General features: G+C 50.4%; 1 protein-coding gene across 2 annotated transcripts in view; it reads right to left on the bottom strand.

Annotated features, from left to right (window-relative positions):
• Positions 1–25721, bottom strand: part of LDLR (low density lipoprotein receptor) — a 44147-nt gene that overhangs the window by 14619 nt on the left and 3807 nt on the right. For both annotated transcript variants that reach the window (XM_054463952.2, XM_063657826.1), the window contains exons 2-12: positions 18483–18605; positions 16035–16157; positions 13226–13606; positions 12125–12247; positions 11299–11421; positions 7980–8099; positions 7141–7266; positions 5324–5495; positions 5012–5239; positions 2310–2428; positions 1517–1656 (exon numbers count right to left, since the gene is read on the bottom strand). In XM_054463952.2, coding sequence (XP_054319927.2) covers positions 1517–1656; positions 2310–2428; positions 5012–5239; positions 5324–5495; positions 7141–7266; positions 7980–8099; positions 11299–11421; positions 12125–12247; positions 13226–13606; positions 16035–16157; positions 18483–18605 — 1778 coding nt within the window. The remainder of the gene's footprint in view (positions 1–1516; positions 1657–2309; positions 2429–5011; positions 5240–5323; positions 5496–7140; positions 7267–7979; positions 8100–11298; positions 11422–12124; positions 12248–13225; positions 13607–16034; positions 16158–18482; positions 18606–25721) is intronic.

Genomic DNA, 25721 nt, shown 5'->3' with positions numbered 1-25721 from the left:
GGGTTTCCCCACCGTGGCTCTATCTAGGGCCTGGACTTCTCTGTTCTGGGCGTTCAGCAGCATCACCTACCTCTACCCGCTAGATGCCAACAGTCTTCCCCATCGACTTGTGCCAACCAAAAAATCTCTAGAAATTGCCAAATGTCCCCTGAGAGCCAAGATCACATGTGACAGAGGATCACTGCCTTTCACGACTCCCAGTAAAAAGAATACAAACCGCCAGGCACGGTGGCTCACGCCTGTAATCCCAGCACTTTGGGAGGCAGAGGCGGGCGGATCACCTGAGGTCGGGGGTTCGAGACCAGACTGGCCAACATGGAACCCCATCTCTATCAAAAATACAAAATTAGCTGGGCGTGGTGGCGTGTGCCTGTAAACCCAGCTATTCGGGAGGCTGAGGCAGGAGAATCCCTTGAACCCGGGAGGCAGAGGTTGTGGTGAGGCGATATTGTGCCATTGCACTCCAGCCTGGGCAACAAAGGTGAAATTCCATCTCAAGAAAGAAAAAAAGAAAAAAAAAGAAAACAAACCGGCCGCCATGGCTCATGCCTGTAATCCCAGCACTTTGGGAGACTGAGGTGGGAGGATCGCTTAAGGCCAGGAGTTCAAGACCAGCCTGGGCAACATACTGAGACCCCCATCTCTACAAAAAAATACAAAAATTAGCCAGGTATGATGGCGCACATGCCTGTAATCTCAACTACTCAGGAGGCTGAGGCAGGAAAATCGCTTGAACCTTGGAGGCAGAGGTTGCAGTGAGCCAAGATTGTACCACTGCACTCCAGCCGGGGTGACAGAACAAGACTGTCTCAAAAAAAAAAAAAACCTACAAAAATGAGCTGGGCGTGGTGGTGTGCACCTGTAGTCCCAGCTACTCGGGATGCTGAGGTGAGGTGAGAGGATCACTTGAGCCCAGGAGGTTGAGGCTGCAGTGAGCTATGATCACACCACTGCACTCCAACCTGGGCGACAGAGAGACATCCTGTCTCTTAAAGAAAAAGAAAAATGAAGGAAAGAAAACAGGAATAGCCGGGCATGGTGGCTCACATCTGTAATCCTAGCACTTTGGGAGGCCGAGGCAGGCGGACCACCTGAGGTTGGGAGTTCGAGACCAGCCTGACCAACATGGAGAAACCGTATCTCTACTAAAAATACAGAATTAGCTGGGTGTGGTGATGCATGCCTGTAATCCCACCTATTGGGAAGCCTGAGACAGAAGAATCGCTTGAACCTGGGAGGTGCAGGTTGTTGTGAGCCGAGATCGCGCCATTGCACTCCAGCCTGGGCAACAGGAGCGAAATTCCATTTCAAAGAAAAAAAAAAAAAGGAAGTAAAGAAAACAGAAATAACTCAGGTCTAAGACCTCCTCCCAGTCACGACCAGTTTTCCGCATTCGTCTTGGCTTGAGTGATCTACACAGTCTGTGTCTGTCCTCCACCTAAGCACTTGCATCTCGTACATAAGTTGCTCTAAGTGAACAGTCAGCCAGGACTTCCGTCAACCTCCCAAGCCGCACCTCAAAGATGGCCAGGGAGAAGGGGTGGGCCAGCCTCTTCGCATCCTCCAAGACGGTCTTCCGGTTGCCCCCATTGACATCAATGCTAGAGATGGAGTGAAGTTTGGAGTCAACCCAGTAGAGGCGGCCTCTGGGGAGATCTACAACACACAAGTGGATAAGGAGAGGTCACGTGCCGATGCCAGTCCCAGAGGGGCCTGTGGGCCTGGCCATGCTACTCCAGGCAGGAAGACCCCCACCAAGGGACCCGGCAGAGAAGCATCTGGAAAGGCAGCTCCAACCACGTGTGAGCCTGACCCCCTCCCCTGTGACGCCCTCTCCAATGGGCAGGTAGGTAGGGGAGCTGCAGGTTAAAAAAACTTCAGGGAGGCTGGGTACGGCGGCCCACGCCTGTAATCCCAGCAGTTCGGAAGGCTGAGGCGGGAGGATCGCTTGCACCCTGGAGGTTTGAGACCAGCCAGGCCAACATGACAAGACTTTGTCTCTTCCGAAAAATAAAATAAAATTAGTCTACCATGGTGGCATGTGTCTGTAGTCTCAGCTACTCAGGAGGGTGAGGCAGGAGGACCACTTGAGCCTGGGAGGTGGAGGCTGCAGTGAGCTATGATTGCACCAGTGCACTCTACCCCAGGTGACAGACCAAGACCTCATCTCAAAAAAAGAAAAAACAAAGAAAAGAAAAAGGGAAACCTTCAGGGAGCAGCTTGGGCTTGTCCCAGAGCCACCTGGCGACCCCCATCTGTCCTCCAGCCTGTGCCCAGCCCTGGCTGGGACGACCGTCCTGCGAACATACCTAGGGTGATGCCGTTGGGCCACTGAATGTTTTCGGTCACCAGCGAGTAGATGTCCACACCGTTCAGGCCCCCTTTCTTGATCTTGGCAGGAGTTCCCCAGTCAGTCCAGTACATGAAGCTGGTGGGAGGACAGAGAATAGCTATGAGGCTGGAGGGTGGGGGAGGATCCCAGCCAACGTGTGTAATGAATTCTGGCAGAAACAGCCAGGCTCAGGCTTGGGAAATAGCCCTGCTGGGAGCCCCAAACTCCAAATGTGGTTTGTTTGGGGTTTTTTGTTTTTTGTTTTTGAGACAGTCTGTCTCTGTCGCCCAGGTTGGAGTGCAGTGGCACGATCTTGGCTCGCTGCAACCTCCACCTTCCAGGTCCAAGTGATTCTCCTGCCTCAGTCTCCAGAGTAGCTGGGATTACAGGCGCCCCACCACCACACCTGGCTACATTTTTGTATTTTTAGTAGAGAGGGGTTTCACCATGCTGGCCAGGCCTAGGAGGCTGAAACCGGAGGATTGCTCGAGCCCAGGAAGTTGAGGCTACAGTGAGCTATGATCACACCACTGCACTCCAGCCTGGGTGGCAGACTGAGACGCTGTCTCAAAAGAAAAAGAAAGGAAGAAACACAAGAACACAAACCGGCCGGGCGCGGTGGCTCATGCCTGTAATCCCAGCACTTTGGGAGGCCAAGACGGGCGGATCACGAGGTCAGGAGATCGAGACCATCCTGGCTAACACGGTGAAACCCCGTCTCTACTAAAAATACAAAAAATTAGCTGGCCTAGTGGTGGGTGTGCCTGTAAACCCGGGAGGCGGAGCTTGCAGTGAGCCGAGATCACGCGCACCACTGCACTCCAGCCTGGGTGACAGAGCGAGACTCCGTCTCAAAAAAAAAAAAAAAAAAAAAAAAAAAAAAAAAGAACACAAACCACGCACAATGGCTCGCGCCTGTAATCCTAACACTTTGGGAGGCCAAGGCAGGAGGATTGCTTGAGGCTAGGAGGTCAAGACCAGCCTGGACAACATAGTGAGACCTCATCTCTACTAAAAATAAAATAAATTAGCTGGGCGCAGTGGTGTGCACCTGTAGTTCTAGCTACTTGGGAGGCTGAAGTGGGAGAATCAAATGAGCCCAAGTTTGAGGCTGCAGTGAGCTCTGATTGCGACACTGCACTCCAGCCTCAGTGACAGAGCGACACCCTGTCTCAAAACAAACAAATGAAAAAAACAAACATGAGACTAGAACACACACACACAACATTTGTATCTGAGTGGAGACAGTCTGGGAGTCTCTTTCCCTCTGGCAGTTATGTGGCCAAACACACTGGGTCACAGGTACCCCACCCATTGTTCTGTGGTAACAGCAAGCATTGTCTTGTTTAAAAGAGGTCTAGGGTTGGGTTGGGCGCGGTGGCTCACGCCTGTAATCCCTGCTCTTTGGGAGGCTGAGGTGGGCGGATTACTTGAGGCTAGGAGTTCAAGACCAGCCTAGCCGACATGGTGAAACCCAGTCTCTACTAAAAATACAAAAAATTAGCCGGGCATGGTGGCGCATGCTTGTAATCCCAATTAGTTGGGAGGCTGAGGCAGGAGAATCACTTGAACCTGGGAAGTGGAGGCTGCAGTGAGCCGAGATCACACCACTGCAATCTATCCTGGGAGACAGAGCGAGACTCCGTCTCAAAAACTAAGAAATAAAAAGGGGGCCGGGAGTGGTGACTGACGCCTGTAATCCCAGCACTTTGAGAGGCCAAGGAGGGCTGATCATGAGGTCAGGAGATCGAGACCATCCTGGCTAACACGGTGAAACCCTGTCTCTGCTAAAAATGAAAAAATTAGCCCGGCGCAGTGGCGGGCGCCTGTAGTCCCAGCTACTCAGGAGGCTGAGGCAGGAGAATGGCGTGAACCCGGGAGGCGGAGCTTGCAGTGAACCAAGATCGCGCCACTGCACTCCAGCCTGGGCGACAGAGCGAGACTTCGTTTCAAAAAAATAAACAAATAAATAAAAATAAAAAGGGACACTGGCCCTAGCGGGCCCACCTTCACCCACAGGCAGGTTCTGTTCCATCTGAATGATGCTCTCTTCCCTGCTTTTCCCTTCCAGACACCAAGCGTGCCTTTTCCAGTGTTCTCTGCCAGAAACCCAACATTCACCTCCTGATTGTAGCTGCAAGGACAGTGTGCGTCCCAGGTTGTCAGCACCACACTGAAACTGTGAAATGCCACCTCTCACGTGCTTAGGTAGCAGATGTTGCCTGACAGGTACAGAGTACACTGGGCAGGCGGCAGGGGCAATGCTTCCTGCCAGGGGACACAGGTCAGAGTGTCTTGACCCAGAAGCTGCTGAGTCAGCCACGGGCTTGGAAGATACCATCCTGGGGCCTAGCCACTAACCAGTTCTTTTTTTTCTTTTTTTGAGACGGAGTCTCACTCTGTCACCCAGGCTGGAGTGCAGTGGGGCTGTCTTGGCTCACTGCAACCTCCGCTTCCCAGGTTCAAGTGATTCTCCTGCCTCAGCCTCCCGAGCAGCTGGGATTACAGGTGCTTGCCACCACAGCCGGCTAATTTTTGTATTTTTAGTAGAGACGAGGTTTCACCATGTTGGTCAGGCTGGTCTTGATGATCCACCATGCCCAGCCCACTAACCAGTTCCTGAAGCCCCTTCCTGCTCCCTCCCTTCCCTCTGCAGCCCTCAGCGTCGTGGATACGCACCCATGAACAGGATCCACCACGATGGCCCTTGGCTTGGAGCCGTTCTCCCTGAATAACGTTTTCCTCTTCACACCCTTGGTATCCGCAACGGAGACAGTGCCCAGGACAGAGTCAGTCCAGTAGATGTTGCTGTGGATCCAGTCCACAGCCAGCCCGTCGGGGGCCTGGAGGTCCCTGCTGATGACGGTGTCGTAGGAAGAGACGCCGTGGGCTCTGTCAAGCTGGGTGCTGAGGCAGGAGGAGAGGAGGGCATCAGGGCCACGAGCCCTCATCTCACCTGAGGCCAAGGCTGCAGGCAGGGGCGACGCTCACCTGTAGATCATTCTCTGGGACAGGTCAGACCAGTAGATTCTATTGCTGGCCACCTCCGTGTCCAGAGCGACCACATTCCTCAGGTTGGGGATGAGGCTTGTGTACTCGCTCCGGTCCAGTGTCATCTTCCTGACCTCGTGCCGGTTGGTGAAGAAGAGGTAGGCGATGGAGCCTGGGGACCCGTGGAGCAAGGTCAGGGGGGCAGAGGGGACCCGTCGATGGAACCAATAGTGCCTCCCCATCCCCTTGTGTCACCCTGCAGGGTGCAGCTGAGCCGGAGGAGGCACCCAGAAAAACAGGGTGGAAAAGACCTCCCAACGGGAACAGGCACAGTGGCGACCACCTGTAATCCCAGCACATTGGGAGGCTGAGGGAGGAGGATCACTTGAGGCTAGGAGTGTAAGGCTAGCCTGGGCAAGACAATGAGACCTTATTGCCTCAAAAAAAAAAAAAAAAAAAAAAAATATTCCAGGCGTGGTGGCTCAAGCCTGTAATCCCAGCACTTTGGGAGGCTGAGGCGGGAGAATCACTTTATGTCAGGAATTCGAGACCAGCCTCACCAACATGGTGAAACCCCGTCTCTACTAAATGTACAAAAACTAGCCAGGTTTGGTAGCAGGAACCTGTAATCCCAGCTACTCAGAAGGGTGAGGCAGGAGAATTGCTTGAACCTGGGAGGTGGAGGTTTCAGTAAGCCAAGATCGCGCCACCGCACTCCAGCCTGGATGACAGAATGAGACTCTGTCTCAAAAAAAAAAATTAGCCAGGCATGGTGGCACATGCCAGTACTCCCAGCTACGCCAGAGGCTGAGGCAGGACGATCACGTGACCCCAGGAGGTCAAGGCTGCAGCGAACTATGATGGAAGCTGCACTGCACTACAGGCTGGAAGACAGAGCAAAACCCTGCCTCTAAAAAATAATAGCCAGGTGTGTTGTCTGTAATCCCAGCACTTTGGGAGGCCAAGGCAGGAGGATCACTTGGGTTCAGGAGTTCAAGACTAGCCTGGCCAACGTGGTGAAACCCTGTTTTTACTAAAAATATGAAAATTAGCGGCCGGGCACGGTGGCTCACGCCTGTAATCCGAGCACTTTGGGAGGCCGAGGCGGGCAGTTCACGAAGTCAGGAGATCGAGACCATCCTGGCTAACACAGTGAAACTCTGTCTCTACTAAAAATACAAAAAATTGGCCTGGCGCAGTGGCGGGCTCCTGTAGTCCCAGCTACTAGGGAGGCTGAGGCAGGAGAATGGCGTGAACCTGGGAGGCAGAGCTTACAGTGAGCCGAGATTGCACCACTGCACTCCAGCCTGGGCGACAGAGCGAGACTCCATCTCAAAAAAAAAAAAAAAGAAAAGAAAATTAGCCAGGCATAGTGGCATGCACCTGAGGTCCCGGCTACTCCGGATGCTGAGGTGGGAGGATCAACCAATCCTCCTGCCCTCAAGCAATCCTCCCGCCTCAGCCTCCTGAGTAGCTGGGACCACAGGTGTGCGGCACCATGCCCAGCTAATTTTTTTTCTTTAACCCCTTGAAGTCACTCCCCAGGTTGTCCCTGAAAGGAAAGCCGGTTCCTGTTCCACCAGCAGGGCTGAGGGTTCCGTTAACTGGATATTCCCAAAAACTAGGACATATGCAGGCACCCCCCTGGCAAGCCCAAGTCCTAACAGGGCGGCAGACTCCCCTGCCAGAGCCCTCAGGAGCAAACAGCCTCCCGGTCAGGGGATATGAGTCTGTGCAAAGTTCAGATGATGAAAATCCCCACCACTGCTGCCTGCGAGGGGTGAGGCCGCCCCCACCCGCCGCCTTCCCGCGCTCACCCACAGCCTTGCAGGCTTTGGTGTGGGGGTCCAGCTGGAAGCCTTCCTCACACTGGCACTTGTAGCCACCCTCCAGGTTCACGCAGAGCTGGCTGCAGGTGTCGGGATCCTGACACTCATCGATATCTGGGAGAGAGAGAAAGAGGCTTGGTGGGGAGGCTCTTCCCCAATGGCTAGAGACGGAGCAAGGGGGCCCAGGCCAAAACCCACACCTTCGAAGGCAGCCAGGAGACAGCCCAGCCTCTCGGGGGATGTAATCAAGGAAACAGCCAGGTGTCATCACTAGTCATCACCTGACCTCACCATTCACCACGAGAACCCAACCAAGAGTGTGAAGCTGTGTCAGCTGAAATTTCTTTTTTTTTTTCTTTTCTTTTCTTTTTTTTTTAGACGGAGTTTCACTCTTGTTGCCCAGGCTGGAGTGCAATGGCCTCCCGGGTTCAAGTGATTCTCCTGCCTCAGCCTCCCAAGTAGCTGGGATTACAGGCATGCACCACCACGCCTGGCTAATTTTGTATTTTTAGTAGAGACGGGGTTTCTCCATGTTGGTCAGGCTGGTCTCAAACTCCCGACTTCAGGTGATCCGCCCGCCTCGGTGTCCCAAAGTGTTGGGATTACAAGGATTACGCACACAGCCTGAAATTTCTTAATTACTGATTCCCAGAGGCAAGAAACTCTGGCCAGCCAATGATAGTTTTCCATGCTGGTGGAATCTCATGAAACCCTCCTAACTGCTTTCAAGCCCACTTAACAGATGGGGAAACTGAGGCATGAGGGGTTTGGTTGCCATGTCAGGAAGCGCAGAGGGGGCCCAGGGCTCAGTCCCACCCGGGAATCACCTTCGCATCTTCGCTGGGCCACCAGCTGGAAGCCGTCGGGGCACAGGCACTCATAGCCGATCTTAAGGTCATTGCAGACATGGGAACAGCCGCCGTTGTTGTCCAAGCATTCGTTGGTCCCTGCGCAGGGCCAGGGGACGCAGACTGGTCACTCTCGGGCCCCCACCCATCCCTTCGCCGCCAACCATGGCTCACTACAACCTCCACCTCCCGGGTTCAAGTGATTCTCCTGCCTCAGCCTCCCAAGCAGCTGGGACTACAGGCATGCGCCACCATGCCCAGCTAATTTTTTTGTATTTTTAGCAGAGACGGAGTTTCACTCTTGTTGCCCAGGCTGGAGTGCAATGGCACGATCTCGGCTCACTGCGACCTCCGCCTCCCGGATTCAAGCGATTCTCCTGCCTCAGCCTCCTGAGTAGCTGGGATTACAGGCGCCCACCACGACAGGCTAATTTTTTGTATTTTTACTAGAGATGAGGTTTCACCACATTGGCCGGGCTGGTCTCGAACTCCTGACCTCAGGTGATGCGCCCGCCTCAGTCTCCCAAAGTTTTGGGATTACAGGCGTGAGCCACCGCACTTGGCTCAGTGAAATAAGCCAGTCAAAAAAGGAAAATGCTGTCTGATTCCACTCAGAGGAGGTCCCTAGACCCATCACATTCATAGGGACAGAAAGTAGAATGGTGGGTGCCAGGAGTTGGGGAGGAGATGGAGAGTGAGTGTTTCATGGGGACAGAGCTTCAGTTTGGGAAGATAAAAGAGTTCTAGGGCCGGGCGCAGTGGCTCATGCCTGTATTCCCAGCACTTTGGGAGGCTGAGGTGGGAGGATCACCTGAGGTCAGGAGTTCGAGACCAGCCTGGCCAACACGATGAAACCCAGTCCATCTCTACTGAAAATACAAAAATTAGCTGGGCGTGGTAGGGCGGGCACCTGTAATCCCAGCTACTGAGGAGGCTGAGGCAGGAGAATTGCTTGAACCTGGTAGGTGGAGGTTGCAGTGAACCGAGATCACACCACTGCACTCCAGCCCATGCGATGAGTGAGACTCTGTCTCAAAAAGAATTAAAAAAAAAAAAAAGAGTTCTGGAGATGGTGGTTGTGATGTTGTACAACAGTGTGAATGTGCTAATGGCACAGAACTGTGCACTTAATAAGGTTTAAGAAGGTAAATTTTATGTTATATGTTTTTTACTGCAGTTTATATATATATATAAAACAAGTTATATATATATATAAAACAAGTTATATAGAAATATATAGATAAAAACAACAGTTTTATATCTATATCTATAGATAGATAGATAGATAGATAGATAGATATAAAACAACAAAAGTCCAGGCGCTGTAGCTCATGCCTGTAATCCCAGAACTTTGGGAGACCAAGGCAGGCAGATAGCTTGAGCCCAGGAGTTCAAGACCAGCATGGGCAAACATTTTTTTGTTTGAGACAGACTGTCACTCTGTCACTCAGACTGGAGTGCAGTGGTGCAACCTCGGCTCACTACAACCTCCGCCTCCTGCGTTCAAGCGATTCTCCTGCCTCAGCCTCCCAAGCAGCTGGGACTACAGACACGCGCCACCATGCCTGGCTAATTTTTGGTATTTTTAGTAGAGACGGGATTTCACCATGTTAGCCAGGATGGTCTCGATCTCCTGATCTCGCGATCCTCCCGCCTCGACCTCCCAAAGTGCTGGGATTACAGCCGTGAACCATCCTTCCAGGCCTAAAAATGGCTTTTACATATTTAAATACTTGAGAAGAAAAATAAAAATAAAAAGGGAAATCATTTTCATGACACAAAACAGTTACATGAAATTCCAGTTTCAGTGTCCATAAATAACATTTTCTGGGCCCACAGCCACATGTATTGGTTTGCGTTCTGTGTGTGATTGTGTTCACCCAACAGCCATGTTGAGAAACTGCACCAGAGACCGTATGGCCCACGGTGTCCAAAATATTTACTTTTTTTTAGAGATAGGGTCTCTTGCTCTGTTGCCCAGACTGAAGTGTGGTGGTGTGATCACAGCTCACTACAGTCTCCAACTCCTGGGCCCAGGCGATCCTCCTTCCTCAGCCTCCTGATTAGCTGAGACTACAGGAGTGTGCCACCTTGCCCAAGCCTACTCTGGTATATGACAGAGAAAACTTGCCACTGCCTTCTCTATACTGTACAGTTATCCTAATATGGTCTTTCAGTATCCACCACAAAGGGTTGGGGAAAAAAAGACCCTCACCAGGACGAGGTGGCTCACGCCTGTAATCCCAGCACTTCAGGAGGCGGGCAGATCACTTGAGGTCAGGAATTCGAGGCCAGCCTGGCCAACATGGTGAAACCCCATCTCTACTAAAAATACAAAAATTAGCCCAGCAAGGTGGCATTCAGCTGTAATCCCAGCTACTCAGGAGGCTGAGGCAGAAGAATCGCTTGAACCTGGGAGGCGGAGGTTGCGGTGAGCCAAGATGCCAAGATCATGCCACTGCACTCCAGCCTGGGCAACAGAGCAAGACTCTGTTTCAAAACAACAACAACAACAACAACAACTAACCTCAAGATAGAAGCAGGCATCCAAGGAAAAGAATTCATGTATTTCAGAATTCGCTTTTTTTTTTTTTTTTTTTGAGACAGAGTCTTACTCTGTCGCCCAGGCTGGAGTGCGATCCCGGCTCACTGCAACCTCTGCCTCCCAGGTTCAAGCGATTCTCCTGCCTCAGCCTCCTGAGTAGCTGGGATCACAGGTGCCTGCCACCACACCCGGCTAATTTTTTGCAGTTTTAGTAGAGATGGGGTTTCACCGTATTAGCCAGGATGGTCTCAATCTCCTGCCCTCGTGATCTGCCTGCCTCGGCCTCCCAAAGTGCTGGGATTACAGGCGTGAGCCACCGCACCCAGCATCGCTTCATTTTTTAATTTTTTTTCATGGGGTGGGTCACGCCTGTAATCCCAGCACTCTGGGAGGCCGAGGTGGGCGGATCATGAGGTCAGGAGTTCAACACTAGCCTGGCCAACATAGTGAAACCCCATCTCTACTAAAAATACAAAAAATTAGCCGGGCTTGGTGGCGGGCGCCTGTAAACCCAGCTACTCGGGAGGCTGAGGCAGGAGAATCACTTGAACCCGGGAGGCAGAGGTTGCAGTGAGCCACGATCTTGCCATTGCGCTCCAGCCTGGGCAAATATGCGAGACTGTCTCAAAATGAAAAAAGGAGCCCTTCGCACGGGCTGGGCAGAGTGGAGTTCCCAAAACCCTACAGCACTCATGTCTCGGTCCCATTCCTGGCTTCCCACAAACTCTGCAAGCTGCCTGCACCGAGACTCACCGCACTCCTTGATGGGTTCATCTGACCAGTCCCGGCAGTCTCTAGCCATGTTGCAGACTTTGTCCAGGGTGATGCACTCGCCGCTGTGACACTTGAACTTGTTGGGTCCCTCGCAGAGTGTCACTGTGAGAACCAGAGAGAGGAAGGAGGAAGGTCAGGTGTGTCTGAGCCGCAGTCTGCTTGGCACTCATTCATATAATAGTTTATTCACATAAGAACGCATGCAAATAGATTCATTAAGAAAACGCGTCGGGCATGGTGGTTTGTGCCTGTAATCCCAGCACTTTGGGAGGCCAAGGCAGGCAGATCGCTTGAGCCCAGGAGTTCGAGACCAGCCTGGGCAATATGGCAAAACCGCATCTCTACTAAAAATACAAAAAAATTAGGCCTGGCGCGGTGGCTCACACCAGTAATCCCAGCACTTTGGGAGGCCGAGGCAGGCGGATCACCTGAGGCCAGGAGTTCAAGACCAGCCTGGCCAACATGGAGAAACCCTGTCTCTAATAAAAATACAAAAAATTAGCCGGGCATGGTGGTATACGCCTTTAATCTCAGCTACTCGGGAGGCTGAGGCAGGAGAATCACTGGACCCCAGAGGCAGAGGCTGCCGTGAGCTGTGATTGCGCCACAGCACTCCAGCCTGGGTGTCAGAGCGAGACTCTGTCTCAAAACAAAAGGAAGTGAGGCTCTGAGAAGTCAAGTCACTTGCCCACAGACACACAGCTGGTGCAGAGCTGACCAGGGAAGCGCCCTCTGGCTTCACATATCATTTGCAAGCAGCAAGGCACAGAGAATGGGGGATGGAAACCAGATGGCCAGAGCTCACCGTTAACACAGCCAACTTCATCGCTCATGTCCTTGCAGTCATATTCCCGGTCACACTGCCGGCTGCCATGGATGCAGGTTCCATCAGAGCACTGGAATTCGTCAGGGCGGCAGGTGGCCACAGCTAGAAAACAGGACAGAGTGTGTTGATTTTCTCAAGAAGAGACAACCAGAGAAAAAGAAGCAGGGCCTTTAGCCGGGTGCAGCGGCTCATGCCTGGAATCCCAGCACTTTGGGAGGCCAAGGCAGGAGGATTGCTTGAGCCCAGGAGTTCAAGACCAGCCTGTGCCTGTACAAAAAAATTGGCCAGGCTTGGTGGTACAGCCTGTGGTTCCAACTGTTTGAGAGGCTGAAGTGAGCGGATCGCATGAGCCCAGGAGATCAAGGCCGCAGTGAGCCATAATCCTGCCACTTTACTTCAGCCTGGGTGACAGCAAGACCCAGTCTCAAAAAAAGAAAAAAAAGGCTGGGTGCGGCAGTGCACGCCTGTAATCCCAGCACTTTGGGAGACGGAGGAGGGTGGATCACCTGAGGTCAAGAGTTCATGACTAGCCTGACTAACATGGTGAAACCCCATCTCTACTAAATAGAAAAAAAAAAAAAAAAAAAAGCCGGAGGTGGTGGCACATGCCTGTAATCCGAGCTACTTGGGAGGCTGAGGCAGGAGAATGGCTTGAACCCAGGAAGCGGAGGTTGCAGTGAGCTGATCGCGCCACTGCACTCCAGTCTGGCGACAGAGTGAGACTCCGTCTCAAAAAAAAAACAAAAACAGAAAACAAACAACAAAAAACAACCAGCACCTTCCAAACAGTGATTTCCCAATAAGCTAACAGGAACCATCGGCCAGCCTGGGGCCTCATGGTGGCCATATGGATACAGGAAATTTAGGTGAAAAAAATCACAGAGTGAGACTCCATCTCAAAACCAAAACACAAGAAAGAAAAGAAAAAAAAGAAACAAACATGAAATGGGAATACTTTCTTGGCATGTTGTTCGAAATCCACTTCAGCACCTAAATCACTGCATGTCCCACACCTGGGGGAGCCCAGAGACAGGTGATAGGACGCCCCGCCCCCGGCCCCGCCCCCGGCCCCGCCCATACCGCAGTTTTCCTCGTCAGATTTGTCCTTGCAGTCGGGGCCGCCGTCACAGCGCCAGCTGGAGTGGATGCACTCGCCACTTAGGCAGTGGAACTCGAAGGCCGAGCAGGGACTACTGTCCCCTTGGAACACGTAAAGACCCCTACAGCGCTGCGGCCACTCATCCGAGCCATCTTCGCAGTCGGGGTCGTTGTCGCAGGCCCACAGCTGGGGGATGCAGGTGGAGCTGTTGCACTGGAAGCTGGCGGGGCCGCAGGTGAGCACCGGGCAGGAGGCCTCGTCCGAGCCGTCCAAGCAGTCCCGGTCTGAGTCACAGACGAACTGCCGATAGATGCACTTCCCATCGTGGCAGCGAAACTCGTCCTGGGAGCACGTCCTGGGGGCTGCAGGAATGGATGGGCCGAGACCACCATCACCGTGAAGTCTCCCGACACCAGCCCATTCTATAGCCGGGGACGCTGCCGCAGTGAGGCCAGGCCCCTGGAAAGGCGGGCTGGGGAGCAGTCAGGGGCCATGGACTCTGAACCACTGCCCTCTCGGTGCCTCAGTTTCCTCATCTGTGCACATCTCCCAGCACTGCTATGAGGACTGGTGCGTTAACAGGTGTAAAGCTGTTAAACTGAGACCGGCAAGATGGTAGCACCATTTATAGAACTGCTGTCCTTATTTTGGGTTGAGTATCCCTTCTCTAAAATGCTTGGGACCAGAAGTGTTTTTAGATTTTGAATTTTTTTGGATTTTGGAATATTTTCAGAGTTGGAATATTTTTCTGATTTTGGAATGTTTCAAATTTGGAATATCCTTAATGTTGTGGGTGAGCATTGACTGTCTGGACCAGTGGTGTGGAGGTAAGAATTTATCAAGACAGTTGTAGGTGCAGCTGGCCTCAGTGGCTCATGGCCGTAATCCTAGCGCTTTGGGAGGCTGAGGTGGGAGGATCACTTGAGGTCAGGAGTTCAAGACCACCTTGGCCAACGTGGTGAAACCCTGTCTGTACTAAAAATACAAAAATTAGCCTGTGTGCTGGTGCACGCCTGTAATCCCAGCTACTTGGGAAGCTGAGGCAGGAGAATCGCTCGAATCCAGTAGGTAGAGGTTGCAGTGAGCTGAGATTGCACCACTGAACTCCAGCCTGGGCAACAGAGTGAGACTCCACCTCAAAAAAGAAAGAAAGAAATTTTTAAAAAGGCAGTTGTAAGTACAGAAAGACAGATTTATTCCAGAAAGTAGGTAGGAAAATACCTTGCAAGAAAGCAACGAGCAGGTCAGCAAGAGAGGAGCTGACTGCCAGAAGACAAAGGCTTGCTGGGAATTTTTTTTTTTTTTGAGATGAAGTCTCGCTCTTGTCCCCCAGGCTGGAGTGGGATGGCACGATCTCGGCTCACTGCAACCTCCACCTCCCGGGTTCAAGCAATTCTCCTGCCTCAGCCTTCCAAGTAGCTGGGATTACAGGCACCTGCCACCACGCCTGGCTACTTTTTTTGTATTTTTAATAGAGACAGGGTTTCACCATGTTGGCCAGGCTGGTCTCAAACTCCTGACCTCAGGTGATCCGCCCGCCTCAGTCTCCCAAAGTGCTGGGATTACAAGTGTGAGCCACCACACCCGGCCGCTTGCTGGAGATTTTATAGAATGGTGCTTGTGCTGTGCGCTGAAGAGGGCTTTGTGCAGTACTTATAATGCCGAGGTTGCTGTGAGCTAACTTTCAATTTTCTATCAGCTGAGGTGTCAGGTGATAGCTGGGCGCAGGAAGATAAGGAGTTATTTATACAGGAGGGCTGTGTGTTCTGGACCATGGAGAAAGGCAGAGTTACATAGTTTGTCTGCCTTCTTCTTCTTTTTTTTTTTTTGAGACAGAATTTCGCTCTTGTCCCCCAGGCTGGAGTGCAATGGCGTGATATTGGCTCACTGCAACCTCCGCCTCCCAGGTTCAAGTGATTCTCCTGTCTCAGCCTCCCGAGTAGCTGGGATTACAGTCACACGCCACCACGCCTGGCTAGTTTTTGTATTTTTAGTAGAGATGGGATTTCACCGTGTTGGCCAGGCTGTTCTCGAACTCCTGACCTCAAGTGATCCACCCGCCTCAGCCTCTCAAAGAGCTGGGATTACAGGGGTGAGCCACCGTGCCCAACCCTATCTGCCTTCTTTTATTGCTTTCCCTTGGTTCGGCCAGCCTGGTTTTTTTCCTAATTAGGACTCCACACTCAGTGGTAAAAATCCGAAATCCAAAATGCTCCAATAAGCATTTCCTTCTAAAGGTCAGTGCTCAAGACGTTTCAGAATTTCGGGTGCTCAAGACTTTGAATTTCAGGGTTTTGGATTTGGACGTGCCACTTGTATTAAGACAGTCAAGAAGATGCCCAGCTTCAAAGTCCATTTCCCTTCGGGATTCTTGGCCTTGCTCCTTGGCAGAATTTTCTGGCTTTTTCCCCTTCATGTTACGTGGGTCATTGAGGCTTGGCTAGCAAGTGTCACTATGTGTTCAGCCTCATGGGGCGGGGATCACGGGGATCACGACCAGCGGGAATCACAGCGGCTTGCCAATGTGTGTGCCAGGTGGCTAGCCCTCGGCAGGGACAGCCTCCCTGACTGTGCGTGACAAACCCGAAGAGGTGGCACCATCCCCGCTTTGTAATGCCTCCTGGTCAAGGGGGGATTTGAAGGACGGAAGAGGCTTGGTATGAGCCCCCAAGAGATGGAGCCCAGTTCGGGGCAGCTGCCTTGCAGCTTGAGCAGGACCCCGTAGAGACAAAGTCAGACCACTCCCCAGGACCCAGATAGGCTCAATAGCAAAGGCAGGGCCACACTTACGACAGCCTTGCTCGTCTGAGCCGTTGTCGCAGTCCACTTGGCCATCGCACCTCCAGAACTGAGGAATGCAGCGGTTGACACGGCCCCCGCAGCTGAAGTCCCCGGATTTGCAGGTGACAGACACTACAGAAGAAACAGGATTGAACTGTCACTCAAAGGAAAGAGCCACTGAGGCCGAGCACGGTGGCTCACGCCTGTAATCCCAGCACTTTGGGAGGCCAAGGCGGGTGGATCACCTGAGGTCAGGGGTTCAAGACCAGCCTGGCCAATATGGTGAAACCCTGTCTCTACTAAAAATACAAAAATTAGCTGGGTGTGGTGGCAGGCACCTGTAGTCCCACCTACTCGGGAGGCTGAGGCAGGAGAATCACTTTAACCTGGGAGGAGGAGGTTGCCGTGAGCCGAGATCCTGCCATTGCGCTCCAGCCTGGGCGACAGAGTGAGACTCCGTCACACACACACACACACAAAAGACCCACTGGCCTTGCCAGTCCTGTCTTTGCAAAGGAAAACCCCAGAACTTTGAAGAGAATGTCAATCCCACTTTTTTTTTTTGAGACAGAGTCTTGCTCTGTCGCCCAGGCTGGAGTACAGTGGCACGATCTTGGCTCACTGCAAGCTCCACCTCCCGGGTTCACGCCATTCTCCTGCCTCAGCCTCCTGAGTAGCTGGGACAGGCACCCGCCACCATGCCTGGCTAATTTTTTGTATTTTTTTAGTAGAGACAGGGTTTCACCGTGTTAGCCAGGATGGTCTCGATCTCCTGACCTCGTGATCCGCCCGCCTCGCCCTCCGAAAGTGCTGGGGTTACAGGCGTGAGCCACCGCGCCCAACCTAATCCCACTTTTTTTTTTTTTTTAAGTAGAGATGAAGTTTCATCATGTTGAGCAGGCTGGTCTCAAACTCATGGCCTCAAGTGATCCGCCCACCTCAGCCTCCCAAAGTGCTGGGATCCTAGGCATGAGCCACCATGCCTGGTCTTCCATTTAAAAAAAAAAAAAATCTATATATATGGGCCGGGCTCAGTGGCTCACACCTGTAATCCTAGCACTTTGGGAGGCCAAAGCTGGTGGATCACGAGGTCAGGAGATTGAGACCATCCTGGCTAACACGGTGAAACCTCGTCTCTACTAAAAATACAAAAAAATAGCTGGGCGTGGTAGTGGGCGCCTGCAGTCCCAGCTACTCGGGAGGCTGAGGAAGGAGAATGGCATGAACCCGGGAGGCACAGCTTGCAGGGAGCCGAGATCACGCCACTGCACTCCAGCCTGGGCAACAGAGCAAGACTCTGTCTCAAAAAAAAGAAAAAAAAAAAAAAAAGAAAAAAAACCACAAATATTTATTTATTATTTATTTTTTAGAGATGGGGTCTAGCTATGTCACCCAGGTGGCCCTCAAACTCCTGGGCTTTATAAAGCAATCTTTCTGCCTTTCTGCCTCAGCCTCCCAAGTAGCTGGGACTACAGACACAAGCCATTGTGCCCGGCCAAGCCTACCCCTTTATGGGTCAAAACAGAGGGCATTTAAATGGAGCTTGTTAAAAATTGGACATTAGACTGAGTGCAGTGGCTCACACCTGTAATCCCAATACTTTGGGAGGTTGAGGCAAGAGAATCACTTGAGCCCAAGAGGTCAAGGCTGCAGTGAAGTATGATTGTGCCACTGGACTCCAGCCTGGGCAACAGAATTAGACTCCATCTCTTAAAAAAAAAAAAAAAAAAAAAAAAAAAAATAGGCTGGGCGCGGTGGCTCATGCCTGTAATCCCAGCACTTTGGGAGGTGGAGGTGGGCGGATCATGAGGTCAGGAGATCGAGACCATCCCGGCTAACATGGTGAAACCCCATCTCTACTAAAGATACAAAAAATTAGCCGGGTGTGGTGGCGGGTGCCTGTAGTCCCAGCTACTCGGGAAGCTGAGGCAGGAGGATGGCATGAACCTGGGAGGCGGAGGTTGCAGTGAGCTGAGATCATGCCACTGCACTCCAGCCTGGGCGACAGAGCGAGACTCCGTCTCAAAAAAAAAAAAAAAGACATTAGGTTATGGAAAGTTTTGGAACAAAATAGAGGTGGTGGCCACACAGCATTGCAAATGTATTAATGCCACTGAGCTGGTTAATTTCATGTTATGTGAAATTCACATCAATTGAAAAAACAATAGAGCCATTTAATGGCTTTAAGGAAAGCTCCAATAATTCATTCTCTCCCCACCTCCTAATTCATGATTGAATACATCAAAATCCACTGGCCACTTTTCCAGCCGCCATCATCAAAAAGGGGTTAGAATCGTGTCACAGGCCAGGCGTGGTGCCTGTAATCCCAGCACTTTGGTAGGCCGAGGCCAGCAGATCACTTGAGACCAGAAATTCAAGACCAGCCTGGCCAACATGGCGAGACACTGTCTCTATTACAAAAAAAAAAAATGCATATCATGCCCAAAGGGGACTCACAGCACGTCTCCTGGGACTCATCAGAGCCATCCTGGCACTCAGCGCTGCCATCGCAGACCCACTTGTAGGAGATGCATTTCCCGTCTTGGCACTGGAACTCGTTTCTTTCACATCTGTCGCCCACTGAGAGAGAGGAAAAGGAGAAAGGGTCTACTCAACGCCAGAATCAGAAACTGACCACGTTTCCTGTGTCTGTTTCCTGCCAACTAAAGAATTAACCAGAAATGTCATCCGATCAGGAACAGTCTGATTCCCAGGGAATTAAGCAAGCACAACAAATGAAATTTTATGAACCCCAAAATACAGAGGAGGACACAAAGAAGAAACGCAAGAGAGACACTTGTCAACAAAGGCTAATGTTGTTGATTCCAAAATGTGGACTCTCTGGGGTATGGGAAAAAAAAATTAGAACTTCCATGCACATTAATAAAGAAAGGAAGAGTATTTAGCATATTAAAATCCTGTACTGCAGCTGGGCATGGTGGTTTATGCCTGTAATCCCAGCACTTTGGGAGGCCGAGGTGGGCAGATCACCTGAGGTCAGGAGTTCAAGACCAGCCTGGCCAACATGGTGAAACCCCATCTCTACTAAAAATACAAAATTAGCTGGGTGTGATGGCACATGCCTATAATCCCAGCTACTCAGGAGGCTGAGGCAGGAGAATCACTTGAACCCGGGAGGCAGAGGTTGTGGTGAGCCGAGATGGTGCCATTGCACTCCAGCCTGGGCAACAAGAACAAAACTCTGTCTCAAAAAAAAAAAACTGTACTGCCCAGGCACGTTGGCTCATGACTGTAATCCCAGCACTTTGGGAGGCAGAGATGGGTGGTTGAGCCCAGGAGTATGAGATCAGCCTGGACAACATAGTGAGACCCTTTATCTATTATAATTTTTTAAAAGTTAAAACAAAACAAACAAAACCTGTGTTGTTCTATCAACCTGACCATTAAAAAAACAAAAACAAAAGACTTGTACTGTAAACAGTCATGAAGAAAACTCAGACACAGCATAATCATTAAGGTGGAAGAAAACTTGAGTTTTCTTCAGTAGGTAGGGAAGAAATACTTAGATAAAGAATTATGAGAAATTATAAATGTAGAGGCCAGAGAACACAAATTTAGCAGTGAAGATAATCATGTATCTGAAGATCAGATCAAAAGAAATGGGAGAGAAACATTAACAAAAGATATAATAAGAGAAAACTTTTCCTTAGAAAACCAAGACTTGGATTATTACATTAAAATGAGAACAAAATAACTGTTTGGAAAATTTCCCAAAATATATTTACATCTTGGAAAAGAGATCAAAGTCTTATTGAATGTATTTAGTTTTCTTCTATTTTCTTTTTTTTTGAGACAGGGTCTCACTCAAAGCTATCAGTGGAGCGATCATGGCCCACTGCAGCCTCAAACTCTGAGGCTCAAGCAATCTTCCCATCTCAGCCCCCTAAGTAGTTGGGACTAAAAGCACTCACCACCATGCCCAGCTAATTTTTCCACTTTTGTAGAGATGGGGTCTTACTATGTTACCTAGGCTGGTCTTGAACTCTTGGGCTCAAGCAATTCTCCCACCTCAGCCTCCCAAAGTGTTGTGATTATAGGCGTATGCCACCACACTCGGCCTGTATTTAGTTTTATATATTAAATTTGGATTTAGAATACATTTTTTTTTCTTTTTTTGAGACATAGCTTCGCTCTGTCACCCAAACTGGAGTGCAGTGTCAGGATCATGGCTTACTGCAACCTGGATTGAACCTCGTGGGCTCAAGTGATCCTCCTGCCTCAGCCTCCCAAATAAATGGGACTACAGGCACATGCCACCATGCCCAGCTAATGTTGGAATTTTTTGTAAAGACAAGGTCTCACTATGTTGCCTAGGCTGGTCTCAAACTCCTAAAGTGATCCTCCCTCCTCAGCCTCCCAATATGCTGGGATTACAGGCATGAGCCACCACACTGGGCCCTCTAATGCCTTTCTATGAAAGATTCTGGTTCTGTGAACTAGAATCAAAGCACCTTTTATAAATCAAAGTATAAACTTTGATTCCCTATGTAAACTAAGGCAATAAAGGCAATAATAAATTATTATTATTATTATTATTTTTCAGACAGAGTCTCATTCTGTCGCCCAGGCTGGAGTGCAGTGGTACAATCTTGGCTCACTGCAACCTCTGCTTCCCAGGTTCAAGCGATTCTCCTGCCTCAGCCTCCCAAGTAGCTGGGGATCACCAGCAACTGCCACCATGCCCAGGTAATTTCTTGTATTTTAGTAGAGATGGAGTTTCACTATATTGGCCAGGCTGGCCTTGAACTCCTGACCAAAGTGCTGGGATTATAGGCTGGAGCCCCCGTGCCCGGCCGCAATAACAAATTACGATTGCTTATCTCAGCATGCACTATGCACTTATTATTACTATAATAAGGTAACAATACCAAGAAGAAAAAAAAAATCTGCCTTTTTTTTTTTAATTTTATATTCTTTTTGACACAGAGTCTCACTCTGTCACCCAGGCTGGAGTACAATGGCGCAATCTCAGCTCACTGCAAACCTCCACCTCTGGGTTCAAGAGATTCTCCTGCCTTAGCTTCCTGAGTAGCTGGGAATACACGCGTGTGCCACCACACCCGGCTAATTTTTGTATTTTTTGTAGAGACGGGGTTTCATCATGCTGCCCAGGCTGGTCTCAAATTCCTGACCTCAAGTGATCTGCCTGCCTCAGCCTCTCAGTGCTGGGATTACAGGTGTGAGCCACCATGCCCAGCCAAGTCTGACTTTTTATCTTTGTGAAGATGTAACAGATGCTGTCCAGGAAAATCACATACAAGGGTTTGTTTTTTTGTTTTTGAGACAGAGTCTCATTCTGTTGCCCAAACTGGAGTGCAATGGTATGATCTTGACTCACTGTAAACTCTGCCTCCCAGGTTCAAGCGATTCTCCTGCCTTAACCCTTCCAAGTAGCTGGGATTACAGGCACGCGCCACTGTGCCTAGCTACATATGTACATCAATAAGTTCTGATCGATGATTGAATCTTTGGGAGGCCGAGGTGGGCGGATCACCAAATCAGGAGATCGAGACCATCTTAACATGGTGAAACCCCATCTCTACTAAAAAAATTAGCCAGGCATGTTGGCGGACGCCTGTAATCCCAGCTACTCAGGAGGCTGAGGCAGGAGAATCACTTGAACCCGGGAGACGGAGGTTGCAGTGAACCGAGATCACGCCACTGTACTCCAGCCTGGGCGACAGAGACTCTGTCTCAAAAAAAAAAAAAAAGAAAAAGAAAAAGAAAATATGACCACATGGCCAGGTGCAGTGGCTCACGCCTGTAATCCCAACACTTTGGGAGGCAGAGACAGGATTGTTTGAGCCCAGGAGTTCCAGACTGGCCTAGGCAACATACCAAGACCCCATCTCTACAAAATAAAAAAAAGAATAATTAAAAAAAAAGAATATATGACCGCATCTTCTATGGGAATCCTTTCAGAAGGCAGAGCCTAATTCTTCTCCTCTGGAATGGCACTGGACTTTTAATGACTTGCTTCTGATAGGAAAATGTAGAGGTGACAGGGAGTGGCTTCTGAGCCTACTTCATGGCCATGCTCATTGTTGGATCGACTGCTCCAGGGGAGGCCAGCTGCATGTCATGAGTCCACTCAAGCAGCTGGAGGGAGAGCTCCACGCAGCAGGGAACTGAGGCCTCCAGCCAAGAGCCACTGAGTGCGCCATCTTGGAAGTGGATCCTGCAACCCCAGACAAGCCTTCCTAAGCCTGCAGCTTCTGAAAATATGTTTTTCTCTCCTGCCAATATTTTTATTGCAACTTCATGAGAGACCCTGAGCTGGAACCATCTAACTGTGCTGCTTCCAAATTCCTGACACACAGAAACTGAGAAATCATAAATGTGTTGTTTTAAGCCACTACGTTTTGGGCTAATTTGATATGTAGCAAGAAATGAGTCATTTCCTCCTTTAAGCACAGTTGAAACTGAGTTGTAGGTAATTAACATACAACCTAACTTTAAAAGATGTATCTGTGTCTTTTTTTCTTTCTCTTTTGGACACAGGCTCTCACTCTGTCGCCCAGGTTGGAGTGCAGTGGCATGACTGAGGCTCACGGCAGCCTCCACCTCCCAGGTTCATGCGATCCTCCTGCCTAAGCCTAACTGAGCAGCTGTGACTAGAGGGGTGCACCATCACACTCAGCTAACTTTTTATTTATTTTTTGCAGAGACAGGGGTCTCACTATGTTGCCCAGGCTGGTCTCAAACTCCTGGGCTCAAGCGATCCACCCACCCATCTCGGCCTCCCAAAGTGCTAGGATTACAGGCATGAGCCACCGCATCCAGCCCCCTTTATCCATTTCAACTTTGATGGTTGACCCAGCACATTCATGTGGATTCCCTGAAAGTCAGAGTAGTAAGGGGGTTAGATACACAATCCTGGGCTTCAGTGGCTTCCCAGGCCATTTAACTGGAACAACTTGGATAACTGACTTAATCCTTCTGGGACTCAGTTTCCTGATCTGTAAAATGGGGGAGAATGGCAGTCTCTACTTCCTAGAGGGTGTTTTGAGAATTAAAGAACAGAACAGGCTGGGTGCAGTGACTCACGTCTGTAATCTCAGCACTTTGGGAGGCCGAAGTGGGCGGATCACTTGAGTTCAGGAGTTCGAGACCAGCCTGGCCAACATGGTGAAACCCCATCTCTACTAAAAATACAAAAATTATCCGGGCATGGTGGCGGGCGCCTGTAATCCCAGCTGCTCAGGTGGCTGAGGCAGGAGAATCACTTGAACCAGAATGCCTGTAATCGCAGCTACTAGGGAGGCTGAAACACGAGAATCATTTGAACCCAGGAGGCAGGGGCTGCAGTGAGCCCAGATTGTGCCACTGCACTTCAGCCTGGGCAACAGAGCGAGACTCTGTCCAAAAAAAAAAAAAAAAGAAAAGAAAAGAAAAAAGGGAAGGAAGAGAGAAGAAAATGAGTTAGTTGAGCTTTGGAATCTGCTGTGGTCACCAACTCTGATAATTTTCTTGCCCAACTACAGATCTGTCAATATCGTACACACCCCGCTTTGACAATATCGTACACACCCCACTGACTCACAGCTCAATTTCGATTGTGCTTAAAGGAGGAAATGACTCATTTCTTGTGCTGACACACCGGGTGGGCAAAAAGCAATTGAGATTCCAGGAGGCTTGCAATAAATAACAATGAAAGTTGGGCCAGAGGCGTTGGCAATCAAGATCTTAAGGGAGGAGCCTCTGATCACTCCACTAGGTGACCACTAATCCAATGCTCACCTCCCTACCTCTGTACGAGGGCCCAGCTTACAAACTAAATGTGCCACTGGGTAGACCCGGAATGTCAGTAACACCTGAAGGTCCTTTAAGGAGAGATAAAGAACAATAAAAACCTTTCCCTGAAGAAAAACAAAACCTTTCCCTGGACCTCAAGCTCTCCCCTGACTATTATTCTCCAAATATTTGCTGGCCACAGGTGGCTCAAGACTGCACCCATGGGGAGGACCCCACGATGACCTATTTCTGTGGTCTACCACCTGGGCAACTCTCTAGACAATGTTTCAAAAATGGATTTCCCCAGCACTTTGGGAGGCTGAGGAGGGAGGACTGCTTGAGCCCAGGAGTTTGAGACCAACCTGGGCAACATAGCGAGACCCCCATCTCTACAAAAAATACAAAACTTAGCCAAGCATAGTGGCACATACCCGTAATCCCAGCTACTTGGGAGGATGTAGGGAGGATGGCTTAAGCCTGGGAGGTCGAGGATGCAGTGATCTGCGCTCCAGCCTGGGCGGGAGACCCTGTCTCAAAAAATAAAAACAAACAAACAAACAAACAAATAATTTAAACTTAGCTGGGAGTGGCCAGGTTTGGCGGCTCACACCTATAATCCCAGCACTTTGGGAGGCTGAGGCGGGTGGATCACCTGAGGTTGGGAGTTCGAGAACAGCCTGAACCAACGTAGAGAAACCCTATCTCTACGAAAAATACAAAATTAGCCGGGCATGGTGGCGCATGCCTGTAATCCCAGCTACTCAGGAGGCTGAGGCAGGAGAATCGCTTGAACTAGGAGGCGGAGGTTGCGGTGAGCCAAGATCGCGCCATTGCACTCCAGCCTGGGCAACAAGAGCAAAACTCCATCTCAATAAATAAATAAATAAATACATAAACAAATTTAGCTGGGAGTGGTGACACGTGCGTGTAGTCCCAGCTACTCAGTTGGCTGAGAGAGGAGGATCAGTTGAGTGCAGAAGCTGGAGGCTGCAGTGGGCTATAACTGCACACTTCAGCCTGAGCCACAGGGCAAGACCCTGCCTCCAAAAAATAAAGGGGGATTTTACTGCAACAGGCGCAGCCAGACAGCAGTTGCCTGCAAAATGAGCTCCCTTGGCCTAGCTAGTGGGGACAGAGCTCAGGAATGGAATAGTACTGAGTGAGAGCACGTCAGGGAGCTGTCCTCACAGTTGCTGCCCTTCCCAAGCAAGAGGACAAAACCAGTCCTGTTCCAAACATCAACGGCCCAACGAAACCGCACCTCTTTCTTATTCTTTCAAGCAAGGTTGGCGTTTTTCATATTAGATCATTTGAATTTCAGGAAAAGCAAATTAGGCCAAGTGCAGTGGCTCACGCCTGTAATCTCAGCACTTTGGGAGGCCAAGGCGGGCGGCTCGCTTGAGGTCAGGAGTTCGAGACCAGCCTGGCCAACATGGTGAAACCCTGTCTCTACTAAAAGTACAAAATTAGCCAGGCATGATAGCGGGTGCCCGTATCCTAGCTGAGACACGAGAATCCCTTGAACCCCGGAGGCAGAAGTTGCAATGAGCTGAGATTGCCTGGGTGACAGAGCGAGATTCCATCTCAAAAAAAAAAAAAAAGGAAGTAAACTAGAGCATGGATCCCCAGATTTTCTCATGCTAGGGATGCCTAAAAAGCACTGAGCTCCTCTCAAAAAAACAAAAACACAAAAAGGCCAGGCGCGGTGGCTCAAGCCTGTAATCCCAGCACTTTGGGAAGCTGAGGTGGGTGGATCCCGAGGTCAGGAGTTTGAGGCCAGCCTGACCAATATGGTGAAACCCCATCTCTACTAAAAAATACAAAAATTAGCTGGGTGTGGTGGCAGGCGCCTGTAGTCCCAGCTACTCAGGAGGCTGAGGCAGAAGAATCGCTTGAACCTGGGAGGCAGAGGTTGCAGTGAGCCGAGATTGCGCCACTGCA

Source organism: Pongo pygmaeus, chromosome 20, assembly GCF_028885625.2.
Source record: "Pongo pygmaeus isolate AG05252 chromosome 20, NHGRI_mPonPyg2-v2.0_pri, whole genome shotgun sequence".
Classification (NCBI taxonomy): Eukaryota; Metazoa; Chordata; class Mammalia; order Primates; family Hominidae; genus Pongo; species Pongo pygmaeus.
Note: the sequence above shows the minus strand (reverse complement) of the source record. Positions and strands in the feature narration are given on the sequence as shown.